This window comes from Dendropsophus ebraccatus, chromosome 8 (assembly GCF_027789765.1).
Source record: "Dendropsophus ebraccatus isolate aDenEbr1 chromosome 8, aDenEbr1.pat, whole genome shotgun sequence".
Taxonomy (NCBI): domain Eukaryota; kingdom Metazoa; phylum Chordata; class Amphibia; order Anura; family Hylidae; genus Dendropsophus; species Dendropsophus ebraccatus.
Genome location: NC_091461.1, coordinates 118,013,270 through 118,036,832, shown reverse-complemented (window position 1 = coordinate 118,036,832; position 23,563 = coordinate 118,013,270). Strand labels below are relative to the sequence as shown.

General features: G+C 45.1%; 1 protein-coding gene across 3 annotated transcripts in view; it reads left to right on the top strand.

Moving 5' to 3' along the window:
* The window catches only part of COL24A1 (collagen type XXIV alpha 1 chain), a 186,625-nt gene that overhangs the window by 83,977 nt on the left and 79,085 nt on the right, over positions 1–23,563 (top strand). For all 3 annotated transcript variants that reach the window (XM_069981559.1, XM_069981558.1, XM_069981560.1), the window contains 5 exons: positions 1,361–1,405; positions 4,411–4,464; positions 4,579–4,623; positions 20,527–20,580; positions 22,005–22,049. In XM_069981559.1, the coding sequence (XP_069837660.1) occupies positions 1,361–1,405; positions 4,411–4,464; positions 4,579–4,623; positions 20,527–20,580; positions 22,005–22,049 (243 nt within the window). The remainder of the gene's footprint in view (positions 1–1,360; positions 1,406–4,410; positions 4,465–4,578; positions 4,624–20,526; positions 20,581–22,004; positions 22,050–23,563) is intronic.

Genomic DNA, 23,563 nt, shown 5'->3' with positions numbered 1-23,563 from the left:
ACTATATCCTAACCAGCAGGATACCGCAGGAGATGTCAATCAAGAGCAGAGGTGAGGGGTTGTACCCGAGAGCAAGGAAACTTCCCTGGTTAAGAAGTGTTTACAGATTCTAGCTCAGGCTGGAACCCGGCTACAGCCTCCAACTTGTTGTAAAACCAAGAAGCTAGCCCAAACTAGAGCACAATGAAGTCAGAACTTCATATGTCATACACGTGTGTGCCTCCTTACCTTTCTTCTTGGCTTTGCATATCAGGAGGTGACGGGTACGAGATGCTCAGCTATGAAAGAAAACGTGATTTTACACGACTCTGTCGGAAGCTGTTTATGATAAATGTGCCCCCCATTGGTTGTGATGGGCATTGCAGCCTCTAGAACACAGGTGTCAAACTCGCAGCCCTTCAGCTTTTGAAAATAGTTTATATTATTTGGGTGCTGATCGCATTATCTATTTGGGATGTCACACTACCTCCGCTGTCCACTGTAGAAATCTGTGCACCCTATGGTAGCATGTAGAGTCCACATACAAAGAACGTGCCACAGGTAAGCTGATCACTACTATCACTACTACTATTAGCATAGAGCATGTGAGCGGATAGGCATAGTTATCCCAGCAGTATGATTGCCAACGCAGTTATGATTAAACTTGAGTCCTCGGGTCCAATTTAGTCATTTTTATGTCCCTTTAAAGGGCGTCCTCTGGAGAAAATTTCAAATCACCCGGTGTTAAAAAGTTATGTAAATTTGTAAATTATTTCCTTTAAAAAAATCTCAAGTCTTTCAGTACTTATCAGCTGCTGTATGTATTATGTATTATCTCCAGTCTGACACAGTGCTCTCTGCTGCCACCCCTGTCCATGTTAGGAACTGTGCAGAGCAGGAGAGGTTTTCTATGGGGATTTGCTGCTGCTCTGGACAGTTCCTGACATGGACAGAGGTGGCAGCAAGCAGAGAGCACTGTGTCAGACTGGAGAGAATACACTTCTTCCTGCAGGACATACAGCAACTGATAAGTACTGGAAGACTGGAGATTTTTTAATAAAGTAAATTGCAAATCTGTATAACTTTTTGATGCCAATTGATGAAAAAAAAAAATTCTCTTTACTGTGTTTTGATGCACGAATGACAATGCCTGAAATATGTCAGATTTTTTCGTACTTGGAAGTATTGCCCATTAAATAACCCAAACGGCCTTCCCCCTTTTCCGATGGCAAAACAACCAATAAAGCTGCGACTCTTTGCGGGTTAGTGGTTTTCATGATGATTTTACTAGAGACGAGATGAAAAGCTGCTCATTGTATACAAGAGAGAATAACACAAGTGTCTCAATAGGAAGCTAACAGGCTGTATCTTTTTATAACAGGGCTTAGCAGGACCAGAAGGAATCCCAGGCCCTAAAGGGATTAGAGTAAGTTTCTGCATTTTTTGGCATGTGTGAAGTGTTGAGATGTGATGATCGTGTGTGATGTGGTGACTGATAACTACAGAATGGTCGGAAAGGAGGAGAAGTCTCCATTCAATTACCTGCCAGTGGGAAATTATACAGGAGGAGGGGGATCCATAGGTGCAGGCCAATCCTATCTATCATAGAGCTCCTATTAATGGAAACATACAAAAGAAAAATATGAAAAAATGATTTTCTGCCTTGGGCATTTTGTATGTGAGAAAGTTTTCTTGCTGAAGAAAAACTTTGAAGCGTGAACGAGATCATGTTGAGAAGTTGGTATCTTCAACTTGTAGGTCGCAACCATTTTGTTAGTCTAGGTATGCAATAGTTTGAAAGATGCAGCTCGGGGAACGCTCTTCAAGGTCAATGTTCTTAACATGAGCTCCAGTTTGTACATACAGATATCTGTCACAGATGGACCAAAAATATACTGCAGAACCATGTGGAGATTCACCTCATTGTAATCAATAAAACTGATTATCAATACCCCCCGAGATCATATAGACCCCCTGAGCTTAATTTACACCCCTCAGCCTGATTAATGCTCCCAGCCCCATATGCACACCCCTTGAGCTAGATTCACATTTCCTCAGCCTCATATTCACACCCCTTGCAACTGATTCACAACTCCTCAGCCTTATATTCACCCCCTGAGCCTAATTTACACCCCATCAGCCTCATATTCACCTCCTGAGCCTGACTTACACCCCATAGCCTCATATTCACATCCCCTCAGCCTCATACTCACATCCCCTCAGCCTCATACTCACATCCCCTCAGCCTCATACTCACATCCCCTCAACCTCATACTCACATTCCCTCAGCCTCGTATTTACACCCCTTGCTCGCGATTCACACCCCCTCAGCCTCATACTTACATCCCCTCAGCCTCATATTTACCTTCTGAGCCTGATTTACACCCCTCAGCCTCACATTCATGGCCCCTGAGCCCGGTTCACATCCTTTGGCTGGGTTCACACTACGTATATTTCAGTCAGTATTGTGGTCCTCATATTGCAACCAAAACCAGGAGTGGATTCAAAACACAGAAAGGATCTGTTCACACAATGGTGAAATTGAGTGGATGGCCGCCATATAACAGTAAATAACGGCCATTATTTCAATATAACAGCCGTTGTTTTAAAATAACAGCAAATATTTGCCATTAAATGGCGGCCATCCACTCAATTTCAACATTGTGTGAACAGAGCCTTTCTGTGTATTCATTCCACTCCTGGTTTTGGTTGCAATATGAGGACCACAATACTGACTGAAATATACGTAGTGTGAACCCAGCCTTTAAGCTCATATTCACCCCTAAACCTGATTCACACCCCCACAGCCTGATATTCACCCCCTGAACCCAATTCACCTTCCTCAGCCTCATATTCACTCCCTCAGCCTCATACTTACAACCCCTCAGCCCCATATTTACTCCCTCAGCCTCATACTTACATCCCCTAAGCCTCATACTTCTATCCCCTCAGCCCCATATTCACAGCCCCTGAGCCTGATTCACACCCTTTATGCTTATATTCACCCCCTGAGCCTGATTCACATCCCTTAGCCTCATATTCACACCCCTTGAGCTGGATTCATGCCTACAGTCTCATATTAACACCCTTCTGAGCCAGATTCACACCCTCCTAAGCCTGATTCACGTTCAGGTCTTTCTCAGCAACACATTGGGCTGACACAAGGCATCCATATCCTCATACTTTTTTAAGATACTGATACTATTGGTCCATGTTACACATCACTAGAAATCTTAGTCCAACACCAGCAATGGAGTAAGATGGCTGCCGCTGACGTTCCGAACACAAACGCTCAGCATTTGATTCCCCTCACTAAGGAGACCCGAGGAACATGGATACAGCCATAGGCAGTATCCGTGTTTTTCGGGAAGCCCTAGGGCTACATCCAACTTCATCAAATGCCGAGCATTCAGGTACAGAGATTGTTGCCCAACATGTTGACACTTTTGCTCAACACGAGTCAGGATAATGGTAATGAGACTGATTTACTACATGTCTTTCCATCATTTTTCTTCTTTGACCCCAATCTGGCTGTTTTTATTGGGTTGGTTCTATTCTCAGCCCTTGCGGCCTGTGTTGGAAATAGCAGCACCCACTACCGTGCCTTTGCAGACTGGCGTCCTTCTCAGCGTTCATATATAACATAATACGTCAAAAAAATGCAGAGGAACATGGAGATGTCACTGGATCTTGGTAAAACTCCTACATTCCCATCAACGTAAAATAGCTCTAAGTAGCCAGTGACAGATGTACCACCAGATACATTCGCTCTTGTACCATAAATACCATCAGTTAGTCATTTCCTTTCTTAGAAAGGAGACCTATATGTCACAGAGCAGAGGCAGACAGTCCCTCATCCTTGCTGACTAATCTCCCGTACAATGAATTTACCATCGCTCCACATTGCACATTGCCAACCCTACGACATAAGGGAGATGTCAATCACCGGATTAGTTAACTGTGCAAGAAGAACGGAAACCTGAGCAAGTTATGGCAGCCCTGGATTCTGCATGTACAAACACAACAATCCGATAGTGGACGGAGAGAGGGATTATTCTCCATCGAGAAGCTTAGTAACATATTTGTATTGGGGAAGTTGTCTACATACAAGTGACGATTAACGTTTCATTTCTGCCCCGAGCTTGGCGGCTCCAAACCACAGCAGACGTTGCCGGGCAGAATAATTCTATGTATGACATATCTCCTGTATGAATGATACACCTCTAACAAGTCCACTCACCCAGCAGATGTTTCTTGAAATACCTCCAGGTTATTTTCATGCATGACTTGTGTACTCCATACTATCTTTTCCAGTAGAGCTTTGACATTGTCAATTGTCAACCCTCGAAGAAGTGGAGTTGTTTTAGTAGATCAGTGATCATAGGCTGTGCTGTATTTTTTATGTAAAAAGAAATCCTGTATTTATTGTAGGGCTTTATCGGAATACCGGGGTTGCCAGGACCTCCCGGACCTGAAGGAGAACGAGTAAGTTAATCTGTTCTTTTTAAGTACTAAGCAGGTGCATCACTAGTTTCACCTTCACCATTTATAAGTTATTGAAAGGCAAAATCTTAAGGGCAAATTTTATCTTAATCTTAGGGTTTGACAGGACCAGCTGGAAAGAAGGGACCCAAAGGACTCCAGGTAAGCACAATCTTCAAAGAGATTTATTAAATATTGCAAAGTCTTGGAGAAAAATCTTGGTATAATCCATATGTTGGCAGTCCGTAGTGCAGTGCTCGTGAACAGCAGAACAAGGTACAGTTGATAAATGGGTTTCGGCACTCACCAAAATTCTCTGCAAACGGTTTATTCACATGATGCAACAATACAGCAGAGGGCGCGTTTTGGCACGATAGAGCCGACAAAGGCCATGCCGAAACTCTCCCTTCGATGTATTGTAGCATCATGGGAAAAAACCCTACCCTATAGTGCCGGAACCCATTTATTCACTGTACGTTGGATAAAAATCTTGCCTTTTTTTTTTTTCTTTAAAGAGGACCTCGTAAACATTGTAGGCTGAACAGGCCATCTAGCTCCTAACTTCTCAACATGTGATAAATCATCTCCAGGGGGTACAGGTATTGTCTATAGAGCAGATCTACTGTACTGATGCAGGCAGCTGCACCTTATGAATTTGCTGCACACCAGAAGCTCAAAGGGGTTGTCCAGGCTTAGAAACACATGACCGCATTCTTCCAGAAACAGCACCTTTCTTATCTCCAGTTTTTGTGTGGTTTTGCAACTCTGTTGCATTAAAGTGAATGGAGCTTAACTGCACTAACATCTGAGATGCTTATATCATAAAGTGTCTGATCGCTGTGGTTTTCGCTGACTCTCACCTATTAAGGGAATAGGGTCACCACCTTCTTCATCATTTAGCACCATACATGGAGCTTTCTACAATATGAAATATGGGACAACCCAGGGGCGTAGCTAATGTCTCCTGGGCCCTGGTGCGAGAGGCCAACTTGGGCCCCCCCCCCCCTCCTTTCACGACCAAGTGATGCTATTGTTGTGTGTGTTTGTGTATATATATATATATATATATTACACACACAGTGGTGCCTTGGATTATGAGCATAATTCGTTCCAGGACCGTGCTTGTAATCCAAATCCACTCTTAAACCAAAGCAAATTTTCCTATAAGAAATCATGTAAATGCAGACAATTGGTTCCGCACCCCAAATATATTTATTATTCTGTACTGTACAGTAATGGAGAGGATGGGAAACACAAGGGCTGACAGAGACTGCAGGGAGCATGAAGGAATGAGCAGGGCAGATGTGGGCACATACATGCAGCACTCTCTGTCCGGGGAGAGAGGGGTTACAGCTATGGAGAGATTACCCCCCCCCAGTCCTGTCCCCTGATGTAAGCCCCAGCCTGAAGGGGATCTGCTATGATTTGGAAGGTGTTTAGAGTACAGTGCTGTAGACCCCGCTATGCAGGCCATGCCCCTTCTCCACTCGCGCTCCCACCCAATACAGGAAGTTCTTAAACCAAAGCAATGTTCTTAAACCAAGTCACAATTTTGAAAAACTGTGAGCTCTTAAACCAAAACGCTCTTAAACGAAGTTACTCTTAAACCACGGTACCACTGTATGTATATATATATATATATATATATATATATATATATATATATATATATATATATACACACACACACACACACACCAAGACAGATATTACCTATTACCGCCATACTGTTACCGACCAAATCCTGTATACTGAGACCAATATTACCAGTAATACCAGTATATAGGGAGGAAACATTACCGCCACACCACAACCACTACCATCACCACCATATTGTTACTGACCAAATCCAGTACACTAAATCACCTCATCCAGTCATATAGAGGTGGCCCCAGCTCTACACAGGCTCTATACACCATATATATTACTGTGCAGTTATATCAGGTGACTCACAGGAGACGTCTTTTCTGATCGGAGTTCTTTCCTTTTCATCATCTTCTCCATCCGTCCTAGGCCGTTATGAGAACTTCTCCGAGCCACGAATCCACAGAATCTGCCAGACAGACATATTAGTCTCCTCACTCTGACACCATCTCCATCTCTCTACACATCTGTACTGTCCCCTTTACACCCTCATTTAGTGGGTAGCCCTGACTCTGTGACCTCCTAATAATATATGCCCCCCTCTGTGTATTCCCTCTCCCCCTATGTTGCCCCCCCAAATAGATGGCCCCCTCTACCCCCTCCCTTATAGATGGCCCCCTCTACCCCCTCCCTTATAGATGGCCCCCTCTACCCCCTCCCTTATAGATGGCCCCCTCTCTCCTCCCCCTCCCTTATGGATGGTCCCCTCTCCCCCCACCCTCCCTTATAGATGGCCCCCTCTCCCCCCCCCCTCCCTTATAGATGGTCCCCTTCCCCCCCCCCTCCCTTATAGATGGTCCCCTTCCCCCCCCCCCTCCTTTATAGATGGTCCCCTTCCCCCCCCCCTCCCTTATAGATGGTCCCCTTCCCCCCCCTCCCTTATAGATGGTCCCCTTCCCCCCCTCCCTTATAGATGGTCCCCTTCCCCCCCTCCCTTATAGATGGTCCCCTTTCCCCCCCCTTTATAGATGGTCCCCTTCCCCCCCTTCATAGATGGTCCCCTTCCTCCCTCCCTTATAGATGGTCCCCTTCCCCCCCCCACCCTCATAGATGCCCCCCTCTTTCCCCCCACCCTCATAGATGGCCCCTCTTTCCCCCCACCCTCATAGATTGCTCCTCTTTCCCCCCACCCTCATAGATGGCCCCCTCCTTCCCCCCACCCTCATAGATGGCCCCCCTCTTTCCCCCCACCCTCATAAATGGCCCCCTCTTCCCCCCACCCTCATAGATGGCCCCCTCCTTCCCCCCACCCTCATAGATGGCCCCCCTCTTTCCCCCCACCCTCATAAATGGCCCCCTCTTCCCCCCACCCTCATAAATGGCCCCTCCTTCCCCCCCACCCTCATAGATGGCCCCCTCCTTCCCCCCACCCTCATAGATGGCCCCCCTCTTTCCCCCCACCCTCATAAATGGCCCCCTCTTCCCCCCACCCTCATAAATGGCCCCCTCTTCCCCCCACCCTCATAGATGCCCCCCTCCTTCCCCCCCACCCTCATAGATGCCCCCCTCCTTCCCCCCCACCCTCATAGATGGCCCCCTCTTTCCCCCCACCCTCATAGATGGCCCCCTCTTTCCCCCCACCCTCATAGATGGCCCCCTCCTTTCCCCCCACCCTCATAGATGGCCCCCTCTTTCCCCCCACCCTCATAGATGGCCCCCTCTTTCCCCCCACCCTCATAGATGGCCCCCTCTTTCCCCCCACCCTCATAGATGGCCCCCTCCTTTCCCCCCACCCTCATAGATGGCCCCCTCCTTTCCCCCCACCCTCATAGATGGCCCCCTCCTTTCCCCCCACCCTCATAGATGGCCCCCTCCTTTCCCCCCACCCTCATAGATGGCCCCCTCCTTTCCCCCCACCCTCATAGATGGCCCCCTCCTTTCCCCCCACCCTCATAGATGGCCCCCTCCTTTCCCCCCACCCGTACAGGCTGATAAAAAAAACAAAACTTAACTCACCTGACATCGCGCTCCCACGTTGATTCTCACTCCTCCTGGTCTGTCCCCGGCTGCTGCGCGGCTGCCGGGGGTGTCGCGTCTTATCCCCGGCAGCGCGCGCATCCCAGAACTCCCTGCGCGCCGGAACCGGAAGTCAGGGCCCAAGGCGCGCAGGGAGTTCTGGGATGCGCGCGCTGCCGGGGGTAAGACGCGACACCCCCGGCAGCCGCGCAGCAGCCGGGGGAAGACGGAGCCCGACTCTTGTGACCGCAAGCAAAACAATGCTTGCGGTCACAAGAGTGATTGATCGGGGGGCCCCGCGGGCCCCCCTTGTGGCGGGCCCGGTCGCGGCGGCGACCCCCGCGACCACGGTGGCTACGCCACTGGGACAACCTATCATTTCATCACTGTTATTAACTATATTGGCTAAATCACTATTGCTTATCTACTACTCAAGAGAGTATCAAATAAGGGTCAAAAGACCCCATTGTCTCACACTGTTTCCTACTCCTCTTTAAAGGGAATCTGTCACTAGGTTTATGCTGCCTTAAATGAGGGCAGTATAAACTAATGACAGAAATGGTGAACAGATCGGTGCATTATTTACATCATTCTGTTCAGCCGTTCTCCTAATATGCAGAAGAATAGGATTATTGCCACACACCCCTCCCCTTGCTGCTGATTGACAGTTGGCTGCCTGTACACAGCATGGATAGATAACTGCCAATCAGCAGCTGGTGGGTGGAGTTTTCTGCTTCTCATGAATATCCAGGACTACTGAGCTCATGCACATAATGGGGAGGACTACATATTGTCCATGTTATTCAGGAGAAGATCTCTTGATCATCTGCACAGAACAATGTATGTGATACATCATTCTGTTCAGCTTCTCTATCACTAGTTTATGCTACCCTGAGATAGGACACCATAAACCTACTGACAATCTCTTTAACAGGGAAACTACATGATGTAAGCAGTCACTAGGTACAAGGATATCTGTCTTCAGATGGTTGGTACATAGACAATATGGCATTGCCCCATATAATACCATATTATCATCATCGGTAGTATTTTGATCCCATTTATTTATGTAGTAGGTGCTTTGAACCATTGAGAAGTACCATGTATGCACTAAAAGGGAGATCGAATCCCTCAAATCTTTCTTGCTACCAATTCAGATTCTTCTCGTAGGCGTCCCGGGCAGAGACGGAGGCCCGCTGATCATGTCAACCGCAAGATCCATACGAAAGCAACAAATAATCAGATTATTATGAACACATTAGGCATGGTTTATCTGCCTTGCCAGCATACCCAGAGGGTAATTCTGTTAAAGTTTTACTCTACCACAAATTGCAGAAAATGAGTTTTGTGTACAAGCCGATCCAGATACATAGACTCAAAGCAGATACTTGGGCTCTGCACAAGTATAATCACCCAGGACCCCCATGCCAAGTCTTGGTAAGAAATCCTCATCTTCCTGATGCAAAAAGCCAGCAAATTAGCAGAAATTCCTCCTTGTCCAGCACTTGTCCCTCGTTTTGCTACAGTGCCCTGACCCCTTAGTATACAATTACACAGTGGGCATTTGTATTAGGCTGAAAGAACCTGAGACAACGTTTCTTGCAAAGGATTTTCTTACAGCCATCCAGATATGGACAAGTGCGGCTATTCACTGCCTCCATTTATCTCCAATCAATCAATAAAACCTGATGCACTCGGGATCATGTAGCCAACGAGGGACACGGGATACACAGGATAGCAAGAGGGGCACGGGATACAAGCTCAGTGAGTCATTTCGTTCACAAAAATAGACTTAAAAACACATGCAGACGGTTGTAAAGAAGAAAGTGATGCACCAGATTGCGGATTTGCAGTTGACCCAAAATGCTGAAATTTACACAAAATTACATTGATCCCAAAATCCCATCTTTGGCCGAAACAAAGTCAGTCCCGCTTTTCGAAATAGGTTGTAAGTTTAACAAATTGATTGGAAAATGTAATTTCATACAGTAAAGAAAAGAAGAAAAAAAAAAAAAAGAGACTTTCCGCCAGGGAAAAATATAGTTTTCCGGAAACTCACGATGAAGCCTTCAGCGGCAGACTTTCTGCATCCCATAATAGTCCAGCCACCAAGGGGACCATTTTCCTCAGACGTGCTTCCTAAACACGTTATCCGGTTACAAGGATCAGGAAAGCGCTGCAACTGGTCGGCTTCCAATTTCATTACACCTCGGAGTTATTCTAGTATGAGTTACGGGACCTATTTAGAAAAGTAAAGCACATGTACACTTTCTATGACATCATTTGGCCCTGTTTATAGAGCTCGGAGCAGAAAGCCAGCGGCATAGTAAACATATGGTATTATAAAGTCTCTGAACTTTGCCAAGTTGCAACATTTACAAACTAAATCTCCTCCTTGTCCCGGCCAAGTGCACAAAAAATAAAATGACTGCTCAATGGTAAGCGGGCTCCTAGTGTTGGCAGCGGACACATGTTCTGCATACCGAGCAGCTATTGCTGGTCACTAGATTAACTGTACTAAACCAGTTTTGTGTTCTTGAGTCCATAGTATATTACTGTAGATACAGAGCTAAAAACAGTAGAAGACTGGGTTCAGACTTCCTATTTTAGTTCATCTTTTTTAGTCAGCATAAGCCAAAACCAGGACTGGAACCAACACACAAAAACTTTCATGGAATAATTTTTACCTTTTTTTTTTGTTTTCTACCCACATGACCATAATACTATGGGTAAACCTAGCCTTGGGCCAACTGATCGTACTGGTTTACCCCTTTCTCACCCCCAATCCTGCGGCAGCTTATTGAAGTGGCCATGTTTTAGATGTGTGGTTTTTCGACACATCTCGTTCGGTCAAAACAGATTGTTCTGACCAAAGGAAATATTATCTTAAGTGCTACATAATAACCCAGATTTGGCAGAATTTTTATTCTATGTCCATATTGAATGTCTTCTTTGAACACCATGCTTTTACATCTGCATACTGTATTTCCATAAAAATAACACACAGTCTTTTTTTTCTCTGAAAGTAAGAGCTAGGGCTTATTTTTTGGGTAGGTCTTATTATTCAGAGAAACGCAGTACACCTATCCTGTAGCTCTACTCTATGTGGTAGAAAGCTACTATACTGTATGTCCTACTGTTGTTGAAGAAAATGTCCGGCCCTAGCTAAAATCTAACAGCCGGCAAATTTAAAAACCTGTGCTTACCCGCCTCTGTGCCTGCAATCCGCCACGTGACCAGCTCCGGGACCCCCATCGGAAGGCATTTTTCCCCCGAGTTGTGATGAAAATGCCCGTCCCGGCTGATGGACTGTCTGCTCAGCTAATCAGTGACTGACCCTTTATTATTCCCAGTTCCCCTGACATAACCCCCCCCCCCCCCCCCCGCAAAAAAAAAACCCACAAAAAACGGAGGCTGGACTTCTCCTTTAAAGCGAATGTACCATCAAGTACATTTGCTTTAATTTGACTCACAGCTAGATCGGCGCCGTCACAGGGAAGCTGGTGCTGCAGTCTATTTTTTGAATCGCAGCCCGGTTCCCGTGTACAGCGCTGTTCTATCCATGGGTACCGGATCGGGGCTGAAGCCCTGGAGGCGAGCCAGCCCACCCCCAATGGTCGAAATCCCCCGCTCCTCTATGAAACAGCTCCATTAATTCTAACAGAGCCGCATCATAGAGGGGCGGGGAATTCTGCCCCTGGGGGTGGGCCGACAGTGCTTCAGCCCCGGCCCAATACCCGTGGATAGAACGGCACCGTACTCTGGAACCGGGCCGCAGTTCAGAAAATGGACCGCGGCACCAGCTTTCCTGCACAGGCACCGTTCTACGCGTGGGTCAAATTAAAGCTAATGTACCTGATGGTACATTTGCTTTAAGCTCCTATACTGTAAGTTCCCCTGTAGTAAGGCCTCTATACTGATTACATCCCACCTGCTGTAATTTTTTTTTTATTAATGAGATGGAAAAACCTCTTTAAAGGGGCTATCCCAAGAATAAAAGAAATAAATAAAATAAAAATAAAAGAAATAATTACCTGGTTGGTGGAGGGTGGAGGTGTGAACGCTAGAACCCTCAGTATTCACATGCTCAGCCCCCGCTCCAGTCACTTGCTATGGCACTGCTGAAGATAGATGAATCCTTGGCTATCTTTGGAAGTGAATAGAGCAGCAGCTGAGCATGTCTTGAGACTCTAATCAGATACTTGTCACTTATTCTGTGCAGAGGTGATACATTTTATTCTTAGGATAATCCCTATAAGAGTCTCTATCTTTATATTGGTATATTAGCAGGCTGCACTGTTCATGGAGAGCACAGAAGTGTTTTTGGCCCTTGACATGTTTTTGTTCCTTTTTAAAGATGAACTTGATCCATTCTAATGTTATAAGTAGAGATGTTGCGACGTGAGCATGCAACCCTAAGGAGTCCTGAAAAACATGAATACTGCCTATGGCCTATGGCTGTATCAATGTTTTCCCAGACTCCTTAGGGCTGCATTCAGTGTCTCTTTAGCCACCGGTAATCAAACGCCAAACAATACGACTTGAGTGCCACTAAGCAGTATTCTTTAAAGTGAATGTACCACTAGGTACATCGATTTCGTTTTTTTACATTAGCACGTCGGCGCGGGGATGCCGGTGGCACGTTCCTTATTTTGAACGGCCCGGTTCTCCTACACGGCTCCAGTCTATTTCTGAGCCCCGGCCTGTCCTGGAGCACTGGGGGCAGGCCCGCCGGCCCCCCAGTGTGATGAACCCCCCCTCCCCTCTGTGACACGGCTCCATTAGAATCAATGGAGCCAGGTAGCAGAGGGGAGGAGAAATTGTCACGCTACGGTGGGCCGGTGCTCAGGAATAGACCGACGCTGTGTGTGAGAACCGTGCATTGGCTCAAAAGAAGGACCGTGCCACTGGCATTCCCGCACCGGTGCTGGTCTATTCATGGAAAAAACCAAAGCCATGAATCTGGTGGTACATTCGCTTTAAGATAGTAAGTGAACGCTGGGCAATAAAATACTTAGGGACTATAGGGACCAGTCGTACTGAGGATATCCCGCCCAAAGCAGAATTTCCGTTTGTGGGTGGAATCACTAGAGAAGTACTGACAAATACAAAGTGTACTGGAAAAAAAAAACACATTATAACAAAAAATGCAGAAGTAAAGATTTAGCGCACATGTTTTATATAAAAGCTTCACCTTAGTTCATGAACTCGGCAGCGTGATTCAGACATTCCCAAATATCAATGATCTGTTTTCACATAAAAGAATTAAGAAGCTATAACTAAGAATGCAGAGTTGGGTGTGTCATGTACAACAGTAGCGCGTCTTAGCCACAGCTGGCCTGTGTCTCGTGAAGCACTTAAAGGGCCACTAAGCCTTAAAGACATGACGGGGCCATATGAGAAGGATCCGGCCTCTGCAGCTATGTTTATGCTCCTTGCTGTGATGGTTTACAGTCGTATCCAGGTCCCAGGGCCTGAGGCAGTCCAAGGGCTCTTGTCTAACATGAGAGGAATTATAGATGGCACGTGGTAGATGGGCCTGCTACAGATTAGAAGTTCTTCACAATAAAGCTCTGTTGAATAAAATTTAGTGGCCTTTCCCATAGTAGCTAGTGTTAAACAAAGTTGTCGAACTGTTCGGATTTGGCAACTTTCTCTGAATCCACTGAACACTTAGCATTTGACTCCCGGCATCTGGTGATGTTGGATGCCGCTCTAAGGCTGCCAGGAAAAAATCCATAGGGTGTATCCATGTTTTCCAGGACTCCCTAGGGTGGCATCCAAACTTTCCAAATGTATGGAGTTAAAGGGGTTGTTCACCAAAAAGATTTTTCTTTCAAATCAACTAGTGCCAGAAATTTGCAATTTACCTTTGCTGAAAAATCTGAAGTCTTCCAGTACTTATTAGCTGCTGTATGTCCTGCAGGAAGTGGTATTTTTTCCCAGTCTGCAGAGCAGAAAAGGTTTTCTATAGGGATTTGCTGCTGCCCTGGACAGTTCCTTACATGGACAGAGGTGGCAGCAGAGAGCGCTGTGTCAGACTGGAGAAAATATACCACTTCATGAAGGACATACAGTAGCTGATAAGTACTGGGAGTAAACTATAAATCTCTGGCACTTTCTGGCACTAGTTGATTTCAAAGAATTTTTTTTTTTTTTAAATGCAAAGTGTTTGGATTCGGAGAAAGTTGCTGAACCCGAATAGTTCGGCAACTCTGCTGAACACTCGGAGTAACTTCTAATAAACTATTTATTCATAGGTGCAAAAATCATGTATATTTACAAAGCGTGTGTGATTTTTTTTAATGACTAATTATCCTGCTCTACATTCTTAGGGCCCTATTCCACCGGACGATTATCGTTCAGATTATCGTTAAATCGTTCGAATCCAAACGATAATCGTTCGGTTGAAATTCAGTTAACGATTAACGACCGAACGAGAAATCGTTGATCGCTTTATAAGACCTGGACCTATTTTTATCGTTGCTCGTTCGCAAATCGTTCGCATTGAATAAGACATCGTTCGGTCGTTCCCAGTAGATACGAACGCAATAGTGAAAAAACGATCGCAAATACGATCATAAGTAACGATTATCGTTCCATGGAAATGAGTGAACGTTTTCAGGTCTTTCGCAATAGCGGTCATTTGAAATCGTTAACGATTATGCGAACGATAGTCGTCCGGTGGAGTAGGGCCCTTAGCACTCTTGTTATTTTGTGATGCTTTCCGATGTGCCTCTTTGCCCCAGTTTCTACTGTATACTTTCAGCACTGTCTTGTGTATGTCTGTAATCCTCTATTTTCAAAAAAAATCTTTAATAAAATAAGAGTTAAAATAATTATCCTGCTCTACATTAAGTCCTGGGTGTGTCTGAGTACTCAGAGTGATTGTTAGAACCCAGAAAACTGTGATAAAGGTGAAGCTTGGTTCTGAGGTCTAACAATCCATCAGCATAATTTATAGTGAATGTCATTCCTTTATGATAAGTGGGGGTCCAACGTCAGGGACCCCAATGGATCATGAGAATGGAGCTGTTGAAGCTCTGGTGTAGCATCCTGTCCCCTTCTCTGTTTTGGGGTCGGCCGCTGTTCCCTGTATAGTCAGGTTGCTGGGAGGGAAATAATCAGGAGGGGACCCAGCACTGTGTAGCCTTCATTGTCACAATCAATCAGCAACCATACATTTCTGCTATACCTTAGCTATATAACATCCAAAAAAAAATCACAATTAAAATGGCATCCTAAAATTAAGGAATGTGATGCTTTGAGGCACAAATCACCCAATTTAAACTTTTTCTATGCTAGGCAAATATCATGGACTTCACTTTCCATCACTGACATGTATCATGGACATCACTTTCCATCACTGACATGGGCAGGAGGCAAAGGGTCAAATGGCCGCTATAAACAGCGGTGCAGCTCCAGTTCTCCAATGTAAAATCTGTTACTGACCTCTTGTCTACCATGTATAGCAATGGTGTCTTGGGATCTGACTTGGGATCCTAGGTGCAACTCCTACCTCTGAACCACCTATAGTTATGCTCCCGACTAGAGATGAGCAAACCGGGTTGGGGTTTGAGTCCATCCGAACCCAAACGATCGGTATTTGATTAGCTGGGGCTGCTGAACTTGGATAAAGCTCTAAGGTTGTCTGGAAAACATGGATACAGCCAATGACTATATCCATGTTTTCCACATAGCCTTAGAGCTTTATCTAAATTCAGCAGCCACCGCTAATCAAATGCCGAAAGTTCAGGTTCGGATGGACTCCAGCATGCTCCTGGTTCGCTCATCTCTACTCCCGACCATAAGGGCTATTGCCTAGAGGAGTGATGGGGAACCTTTGGTGTTCCAGCTGCTGCAGATGTACATCTCCCATCATGCCTGGACAGCCAAAGCCAAGCTATAGCTCTCCAGGCATGATGGAAATTGTAGTTTTACAACAGCTGGAGGGCCGAAGGTTCTCCACCCCTGGCCTAGAGTGACTATGACTGCAATAAGAAACTACAGTATAGGAATCGTCTATACTACAACTCCAATCAGTCTGTCAGATGCATTGTCCTTTAAATCCCACCTATAACCAGCAGCAGAATCCATCTTCTGTCATCTTTGACCTTGTTTACCTATCACTTAGTGAGATGTGTCGCTTTGTTATACATGATATGATCTTCAGATACTTAAATAGGAGTAAGGGGTGAGGTCGGAGCTGTTGAAGTGTGAAAAATCCATTGAGATCATCCAGAACACAATGGAAGCAGCCCCTTTTTTCATCTCATGAAGCGTTTATCTTCCTTTGATGTTCTAGGCTCCGGGATTATCCAGGATTAGCAGCCAAATCGACCAGTTGTAGTATAAAGAAGAAGGAAAGGTTTCAAGAATCTGGAATTAGTTTTAAAGGGATAACTGGTTAATACAACCTCTTTATAGGTCCGATCTGGACCCTTCCTCTGTCAGCCAGGGAGGAGTGGTTATTACAGGGGACCCTAATACATGGCTTCAATAGAAAGAAGAACTTAAAGGGGAACTCTGGGAAAAAAAACTATTTTCTTTCAAATCAACTGGTGTCAGAAAGTTATACAGATTTGTAATTTATTTATTTATTTTTAATCTCCTGTCTTCCAGTACTTATGAGCTGCTGTATGCCCTGCAGAAAGTGGTGTTTCCTTTCCAATCTGACACACTGCTCCCTGCTGCCACCTCTGTCCATGTCAGGAACTGTCCAGAGCAGGAGAGGTTTTCTATGGGGATTTGCTGCTGCTCTGGACAGTTCCTGACATGGACAGATGTGGCAGCAGAAAGCACTGTGTAAGACTGGAAAGAATACACCACTTCTTGCATGACTGACATACAGCAGCTGATAAGTACTGGAAAACTGGCGATTTTTTTAAATAGATGTAAATTACAAATCCGTATAACTTACTGACACCAGATGATTTGAAGGAAAAAAAAAGTTTTACAGGGGTAGCCCTTTTATGTGTAATCTGATTTTATTGGCAACCATGCAAAAATAACAGATACAAATCAAATAACGTGCAATAAATTGCGACCTGCAAGTCGCATGGCATCCGGTTTTCTATTATAATAAAAGAACATAAGTATAGAAAGCTAACAATTATACCAATATGCCGCTAAAGGTGCCTGACGACACCAAAAGAAGCAATTTCGGGTAGCCCTTTTAAAGGCATTATCCAGGCTTAAAAAACATGGCTGCTTTCTTCCAAAAACAGCGTAACTCTTGGTGTGGGTTTTGCAGCTTAGTTCCATTGAAGTTAACAGAGCTGATTTGCAAAATCACCCAGACTGAGGACACCTGTTTTTGCAAGAAAGTAGCTGGAGGGACAGTTATGCTCTATCCGCCCTGGCGGGGGCGCTGTGGAGGGGACAGGCAGGGAGCTAAATGCTGAGGAATGCTAATAATATTTTCTTATTAACTAATCGGCTTTCCGTGTACAAATTCAGGATTCAGATCTAATGCGAAAGCAGTAATTCTAGTCCCTCTAACTACTGAGCTTTGCCACATCTGACAAACTGAGCTCCCCCCATCTATTCCCTACAGCTGGTCGCAGGCTGCACAGTACACTGAGACTTATCAAAGCAAATAAAATGATGTCATCTGTAATGTGCAGCCCGAGGCAGGAAGCAAACTAATGCAGCTAACATACTGCAGATGACACTGGACGCTCATTCTCTACTGTTCGCTTCTATTCGCGGACATAGACATCGCTTTCTGCAAGCTAACATTAGGTGTAGGGCTGGTGAGCTAACATTAGGTGTAGGGCTGGTAAGGTAACATTAGGTGTAGGGCTGGTAAGGTAACATTAGGTGTAGGGCTGGTAAGGTAACATTAGGTGTAGGGCTGGTAAGGTAACATTAGGTGTAGGGCTGGTGAGCTAACATTAGGTGTAGGGCTGGTAAGGTAACATTAGGTGTAGGGCTGGTAAGGTAACATTAGGTGTAGGGCTGGTAAGGTAACATTAGGTGTAGGGCTGGTAAGATAACATTAGGTGAAGGGCTGGTAAGCTAACATTAGGTGTAAGACTGGTAAGCTAACATTAGGTGTAGGGCTGGTGAGCTAACATTAGGTGTAGGGCTGGTAAGCTAACATTAGGTGTAGGGCTGGTAAGCTAACATTAGGTGTAGGGCTGGTAAGCTAACATTAGGTGTAGGGCTGGTGAGCTAACATTAGGTGTAAGACTGGTAAGCTAACATTAGGTGTAGGGCTGGTGAGCTAACATTAGGTGTAAGACTGGTAAGCTAACATTAGGTGTAGGGCTGGTGAGCTAACATTAGGTGTAAGACTGGTAAGCTAACATTAGGTGTAGGGCTGGTGAGCTAACATTAGGTGTAAGACTGGTGAGCTAACATTAGGTGTAAGACTGGTAAGCTAACATTAGGTGTAAGACTGGTAAGCTAACATTAGGTGTAAGACTGGTAAGCTAACATTAGGTGTAGGGCTGGTAAGCTAACATTAGGTGTAGGGCTGGTAAGGTAACATTAGGTGTAGGGCTGGTAAGGTAACATTAGGTGTAGGGCTGATGAGCTAACATTAGGTGTAGGGCTGGTAAGGTAACATTAGATGTAGGGCTGGTAAGGTAACATTAGGTGTAGGGCTGGTAACATTAGGTGTAGGGCTGGTAACATTAGGTGTGGGGCTTTACGCATGTAAAGCATTGGTCTGACAAAGACTAAAATACAGTGGTACCTTGGTTTAAGAGTAACTTGGATTGAGACCATTCCGCAAGAAGAGCTCACAGTTTTTCAAAATTGTAAGGGCCCTATTCTACCGGACGATTATCGTTCAGATTATCGTTAAATTGTTCGAATCTAAACAATAATCGCTCGGTTGAAATGCAGTTAACGATTAACTACCGAACGAGAAATCGTTGATCGCTTTATAAGACCTGGACCTATTTTTATCGTTGCTCGTTCGCAAAACGTTCGCAAATCGTTCGCATTGAATAAGACGTCGTTCGGTCGCTTGCAATAGATATGAACGCAATAGCGAATAAGTAGCGAAGAAAAAACGATCGCAATTACGATCATAAGTAACGATTATCATTCCATGGAAATGAGTGAACGTTTTCAGGTCTTTTGCAATAGTGGTCGTTTAAAATCGTTAACGATTATGCAAACGATGATCGTCCAGTGGAATAGGGCCCTAACTTGGTTTAAGAGCATTGTTTTGGTTTAAGAGCTCCCTGTACTAGGTGGGAGGGGGGGCGGGGGAGGGGCATGGTCTGCATAGCGGGGTCTACAGCCCTGTACTCTGACCCAGGAAGTCTCCCTCACCTTCCAAATCATAGCAGATCCACTTCAGGCTGGGGCTTACATCAGGGGACAGGTCTGTGGAGATAATCTCTCCATAGCTGTAACCCTTCTCTCCCCCGACAGAGAGCGCTGCATGTATGTGCCCACATCTCCCTGCTCATTCCTTCATGCTCCCTGCAGTCTCTGTCCGCCCTTGTGTTTCCCATCCTCTCCATTACTGTACAGTAACTTATAATATTGCATATTCTGCTTTTTCTAAATGTTTGTTTCATTTGTTTTACATGTTCAGAATAAAAAAAAATCATTACTTTTGGGGGGTGGAACCAATTTTTGAGATTTCAATAATTTCTTATAGGAAAATTAGCTTTGGTGGTAATTTGCTCGTAATCCAAGGCATCACTGTATAGGAGAATCATGTGAACATCACAATCCTGGTAAACAATTATTCTCTATGGGGAAAGAACACAATCAGCCTTGTAGCTACGGCAGAGCTTGCAGCCACGTTGGAAAGTTTTTTATTTGCCACTTTAGCATTGCAAAAGAGATTTTCATAGGATTCATGCGTGACCATACACATAATAGCTAAATATCCCCTGTGTATGGGGGTGTGCTAACTCTCCCACAACAGATGATATTGAAGGGGGGAGGGGGGGGGAAGGTCAGGCATGTTAAATTATGATGCTTAATTAAGGAAGACCAATAGGAATCCAGCCCGCCCCCTTAGCGCTGATCCACCCCCAGTTGGCCCACCCCTTTCTAATGATGATGAATGGAGCGGGCCGGATCAGTGCTATGGGGGGCGGCCAGTGCTCCTAATAGGTCTCACCAGACCGTGGAGCAAACTACTAACTGCTTTGGAACGGCGCCAAGTAAAAAGAATCATACCTTCCTCCTCAGGATCTCCTTTGCAATAGGGACATATCAGCAGATTATATTCGTCTAACCTTCTGATAGTTTCCCTTTAAGTGACCAAGACAGATGTCTATGTGGGGGTAGACAAGTGGATGGCATTGCGCTGCTTTCTTGATCCTTTTATTGGTCGGGGTCCGAACAGGAGACAATGAACCCAAGTAACATGATTTTGTTTTAAATTTCTGAATATTATATTAGATATTTATTAACTAACTAACCAAACTATTTCCCTCTATATTTTCAGTTATAGTTGTGTCCAACCTTATCCGTTTTTTGTTTTAATAGGGTTTTCCCGGAGACTTTGGTGATAGGGGTCCGGCCGGTCCAGATGGAAGCCCAGTAAGTGAATGAATGGTTCAATAATACCTACACCAGGGATGGGGAACCTTCGGCCCTCCAGCTGTTGCAAAACTACAATTTCCATCATGCCTGGACAGCCGAAGGTTTAGCTTTGGATGTCCTGGCATGATGGGAATTGTAGTTTTGCAGCAGCTGGAGGGCCGAAGGCCCCCCCCCCCCCCCCCCCGACCTACATCTCCAATGACACCATGATAGCACGTTGGCTGAGCTGTGTATACAACCTGTACATGTTCTGAGGCATCATGACCGTATGATACTGAAATCCAATGTATAATGATTATTGCACAGTGATTTGTCATGTCAGTACCACGGTGGTCCCATTCCCTTTATTGTAAACCAGCACAGTTACCAAAACCTCCATGAATCATCCATGTAGTTTCCTCCTAACACAGTTCACTTTAATGTCCGATATCCCTGCAGATTGTAAGGCGTGAAGCGCCTATCCCTCCCATTATAATCAGAGGAAAGGCACATAGGCTCATTTATCATGAGCAGCTTTCCTTGTGATCCTCACTATGTAATCCTTATTTGCATTTATGACATTGCATGCTTAATATCAGGAGAACTTCTGTTTATGGACACGTCATTGAAGTTACAGATGGGATTTTTTGCATGTTGCGTATTTTGTTATGTTACTGCGGATTGGGAAATGAGCCGTATAAGATCCTAAAGCTATCGCTCACATCGCTGGCTTTGTTCCCCTTGTGTAGCTAATATGGTTTTGCAGATATTCATGATGGTAGCCCAGTCAGGGTTGTCCCTATTGCCTCTTCTATTGGGTATTAAAGACCTGCACAGGACTACCCTCTTGCTCCATTAGCGGAAAAAAAAAAAGTTAGTAAGAAATTGGCCAAAGTGTCCTTCTGATCTGGATATGGAAGGCTATAGGTGCACAGACCAGTACTAGAGGGGGCGTCCTTAGCTGATGGAATGGAGTCTCCCTCCTGGTAGTGGTCAATTACTAGAAATGAGCGCTACTGGAGCGGATCGCTCTGCATTTGATTACCAATGGCTCAAGAAGTTGGATGCGGCCCTAAGGCTACATGGAATACATGGATACGGCCTATGGCTGTATCCATGTTCCTTGTCTAGGTTACCAACCACCGCTCTGCTCTAAAAGCCTTGGTCTGGCTCCAAGTTCTTAGCAGTATTGGATTTGTTTTTTTTAATTCAAATCTTTATTTTTACAATTTTATAAAAAAATTTACAAAAATATTTTACAAAAGGGATGCAAATATAAATACAGATTCAACAATGTGTACATTCCAAGTCCGCATGACATAACAGCATAACAGTGACCAAAAAGGCCAAAAATTCATTCAGTCTATCCATTACTAAAGCATTCACCACGGGTAAAATTATATTGGATTTGTTGATGTGTATTATCTCTTGTGATTTTGCAGGGAACGGTCGGCAGTTCTGGTCCTCCTGGCTTTCCTGGCTTGAGAGTAAGTATAATCTCCTATGGCCATTCAGTAGTATTGCATGATTTTTATTATGCTGTATATGAATATACAATGCCGTATTGTTTCATAGGGTAAATCTGCATGAATACTGCAGGAAACATTTGTCAGAGATGTGCAGATCAGAGATGAGCGCAACTTGAGCAGTCTGGTGCAGTCTGTCCAACATTGGTAGTCTCTGCATTTGATTACTAGTGGCTAAAGAAGGTGGATGCAGCCCTAGAGAGTCTGGGAATACATGGATACAGTCTATGGCCTATGGCTGTATACATGTTTTCCAGGCAGCCTTAGGGCCACATCCAACTTCTCCAGCCACCGGTAATGAAATGCAGAGACTTCCGAGTTTGGACGGACTGAAGCATGCTCGCTCGAGTTGTGCTCATTTCTATTGTAATTTTTTTTTGCTCTTTTAGGGTCTTTTCACATGTCAAACGACGTCTCTATGAGAGGGCTTGCACGTCTCTGCTCAAAGAATTGACATGTCAATTCTTTGAGCGGCGAGGGGCAGAAACGGAGGCACGCAAGCCCTTCCATAAAGACGCTGTTTGACACTGAGGCAGACAGGGTTCCGAGGTGGATAGCTCCGCCGCGGAATGCCACCGAATTTGCTCAGTGTGAACAGACCCTTAGCTGCAGGTTTTGCCTTTTATCCAAAAAAATCTATGTAAATTGTTTATAGGCTATAGAGGGCTTATCCTAAGATGAAATGTTATCCCCTCTAACCGCACCATAGGGGATAACTAGCTGACCAGTGAGACTGACTCTAACCACCACTAACCATGAGAACTGATGCGCATGCTCACCCTCCTCTCCAATCATTCTTGCAGGAACTGCACAACATTGGCTAGGTTCAAAACTCCCATAGAGGGTGAATGGAGTGGTGGCCAAGCATGTGCCCTATGGCTGCATTTACTCTATGAACAATGTGTGATAGTCCAAGACATGGATTAGCTAGTTATCCCCTGGTCTGTGGAGAACTGATAGAATAATTCCTTTAATCATTTCCAAAGATGCACTGAAGCCTGTAAGAAACACAGAAACGGACAAGCAACCGAACTTGGCTGGTTATATAGTTCCCATAGGCCTTAAAGAGGTTGTCCAGCGAAAATCTTTTTCTTTCGAATGAACTGGTGTCAGAGGTTATATATAAATTTGTCATTTACTTCTATTAAAAAATCTCAAATCTTCCCATACTTATCAGCAGCTGTATGTCCTGCAGGAAGTGTTGTTTTATTTTCATTCAGGCACAGTGCTCTCTGCTGCCACCTCTGGCAGAGACACGAACTGTCCAGAGAAGGAGAAGTTTTCTATGGGGATTCCCATAGAAAGCCTCTTCTACTCTGGAGAGTTCCTGTCTCGGCCAGAGGTGGCAACAGAGAGCACTGTGCCTGAAGAAAAAGATTTTTTTGCTGGACAAGAGGATGGGGATGGGAAACCAAGAGATTCATGGCCACTCTGCACAGTATGGGAACACCGGGTGCAGGTACAAGATGCACTGA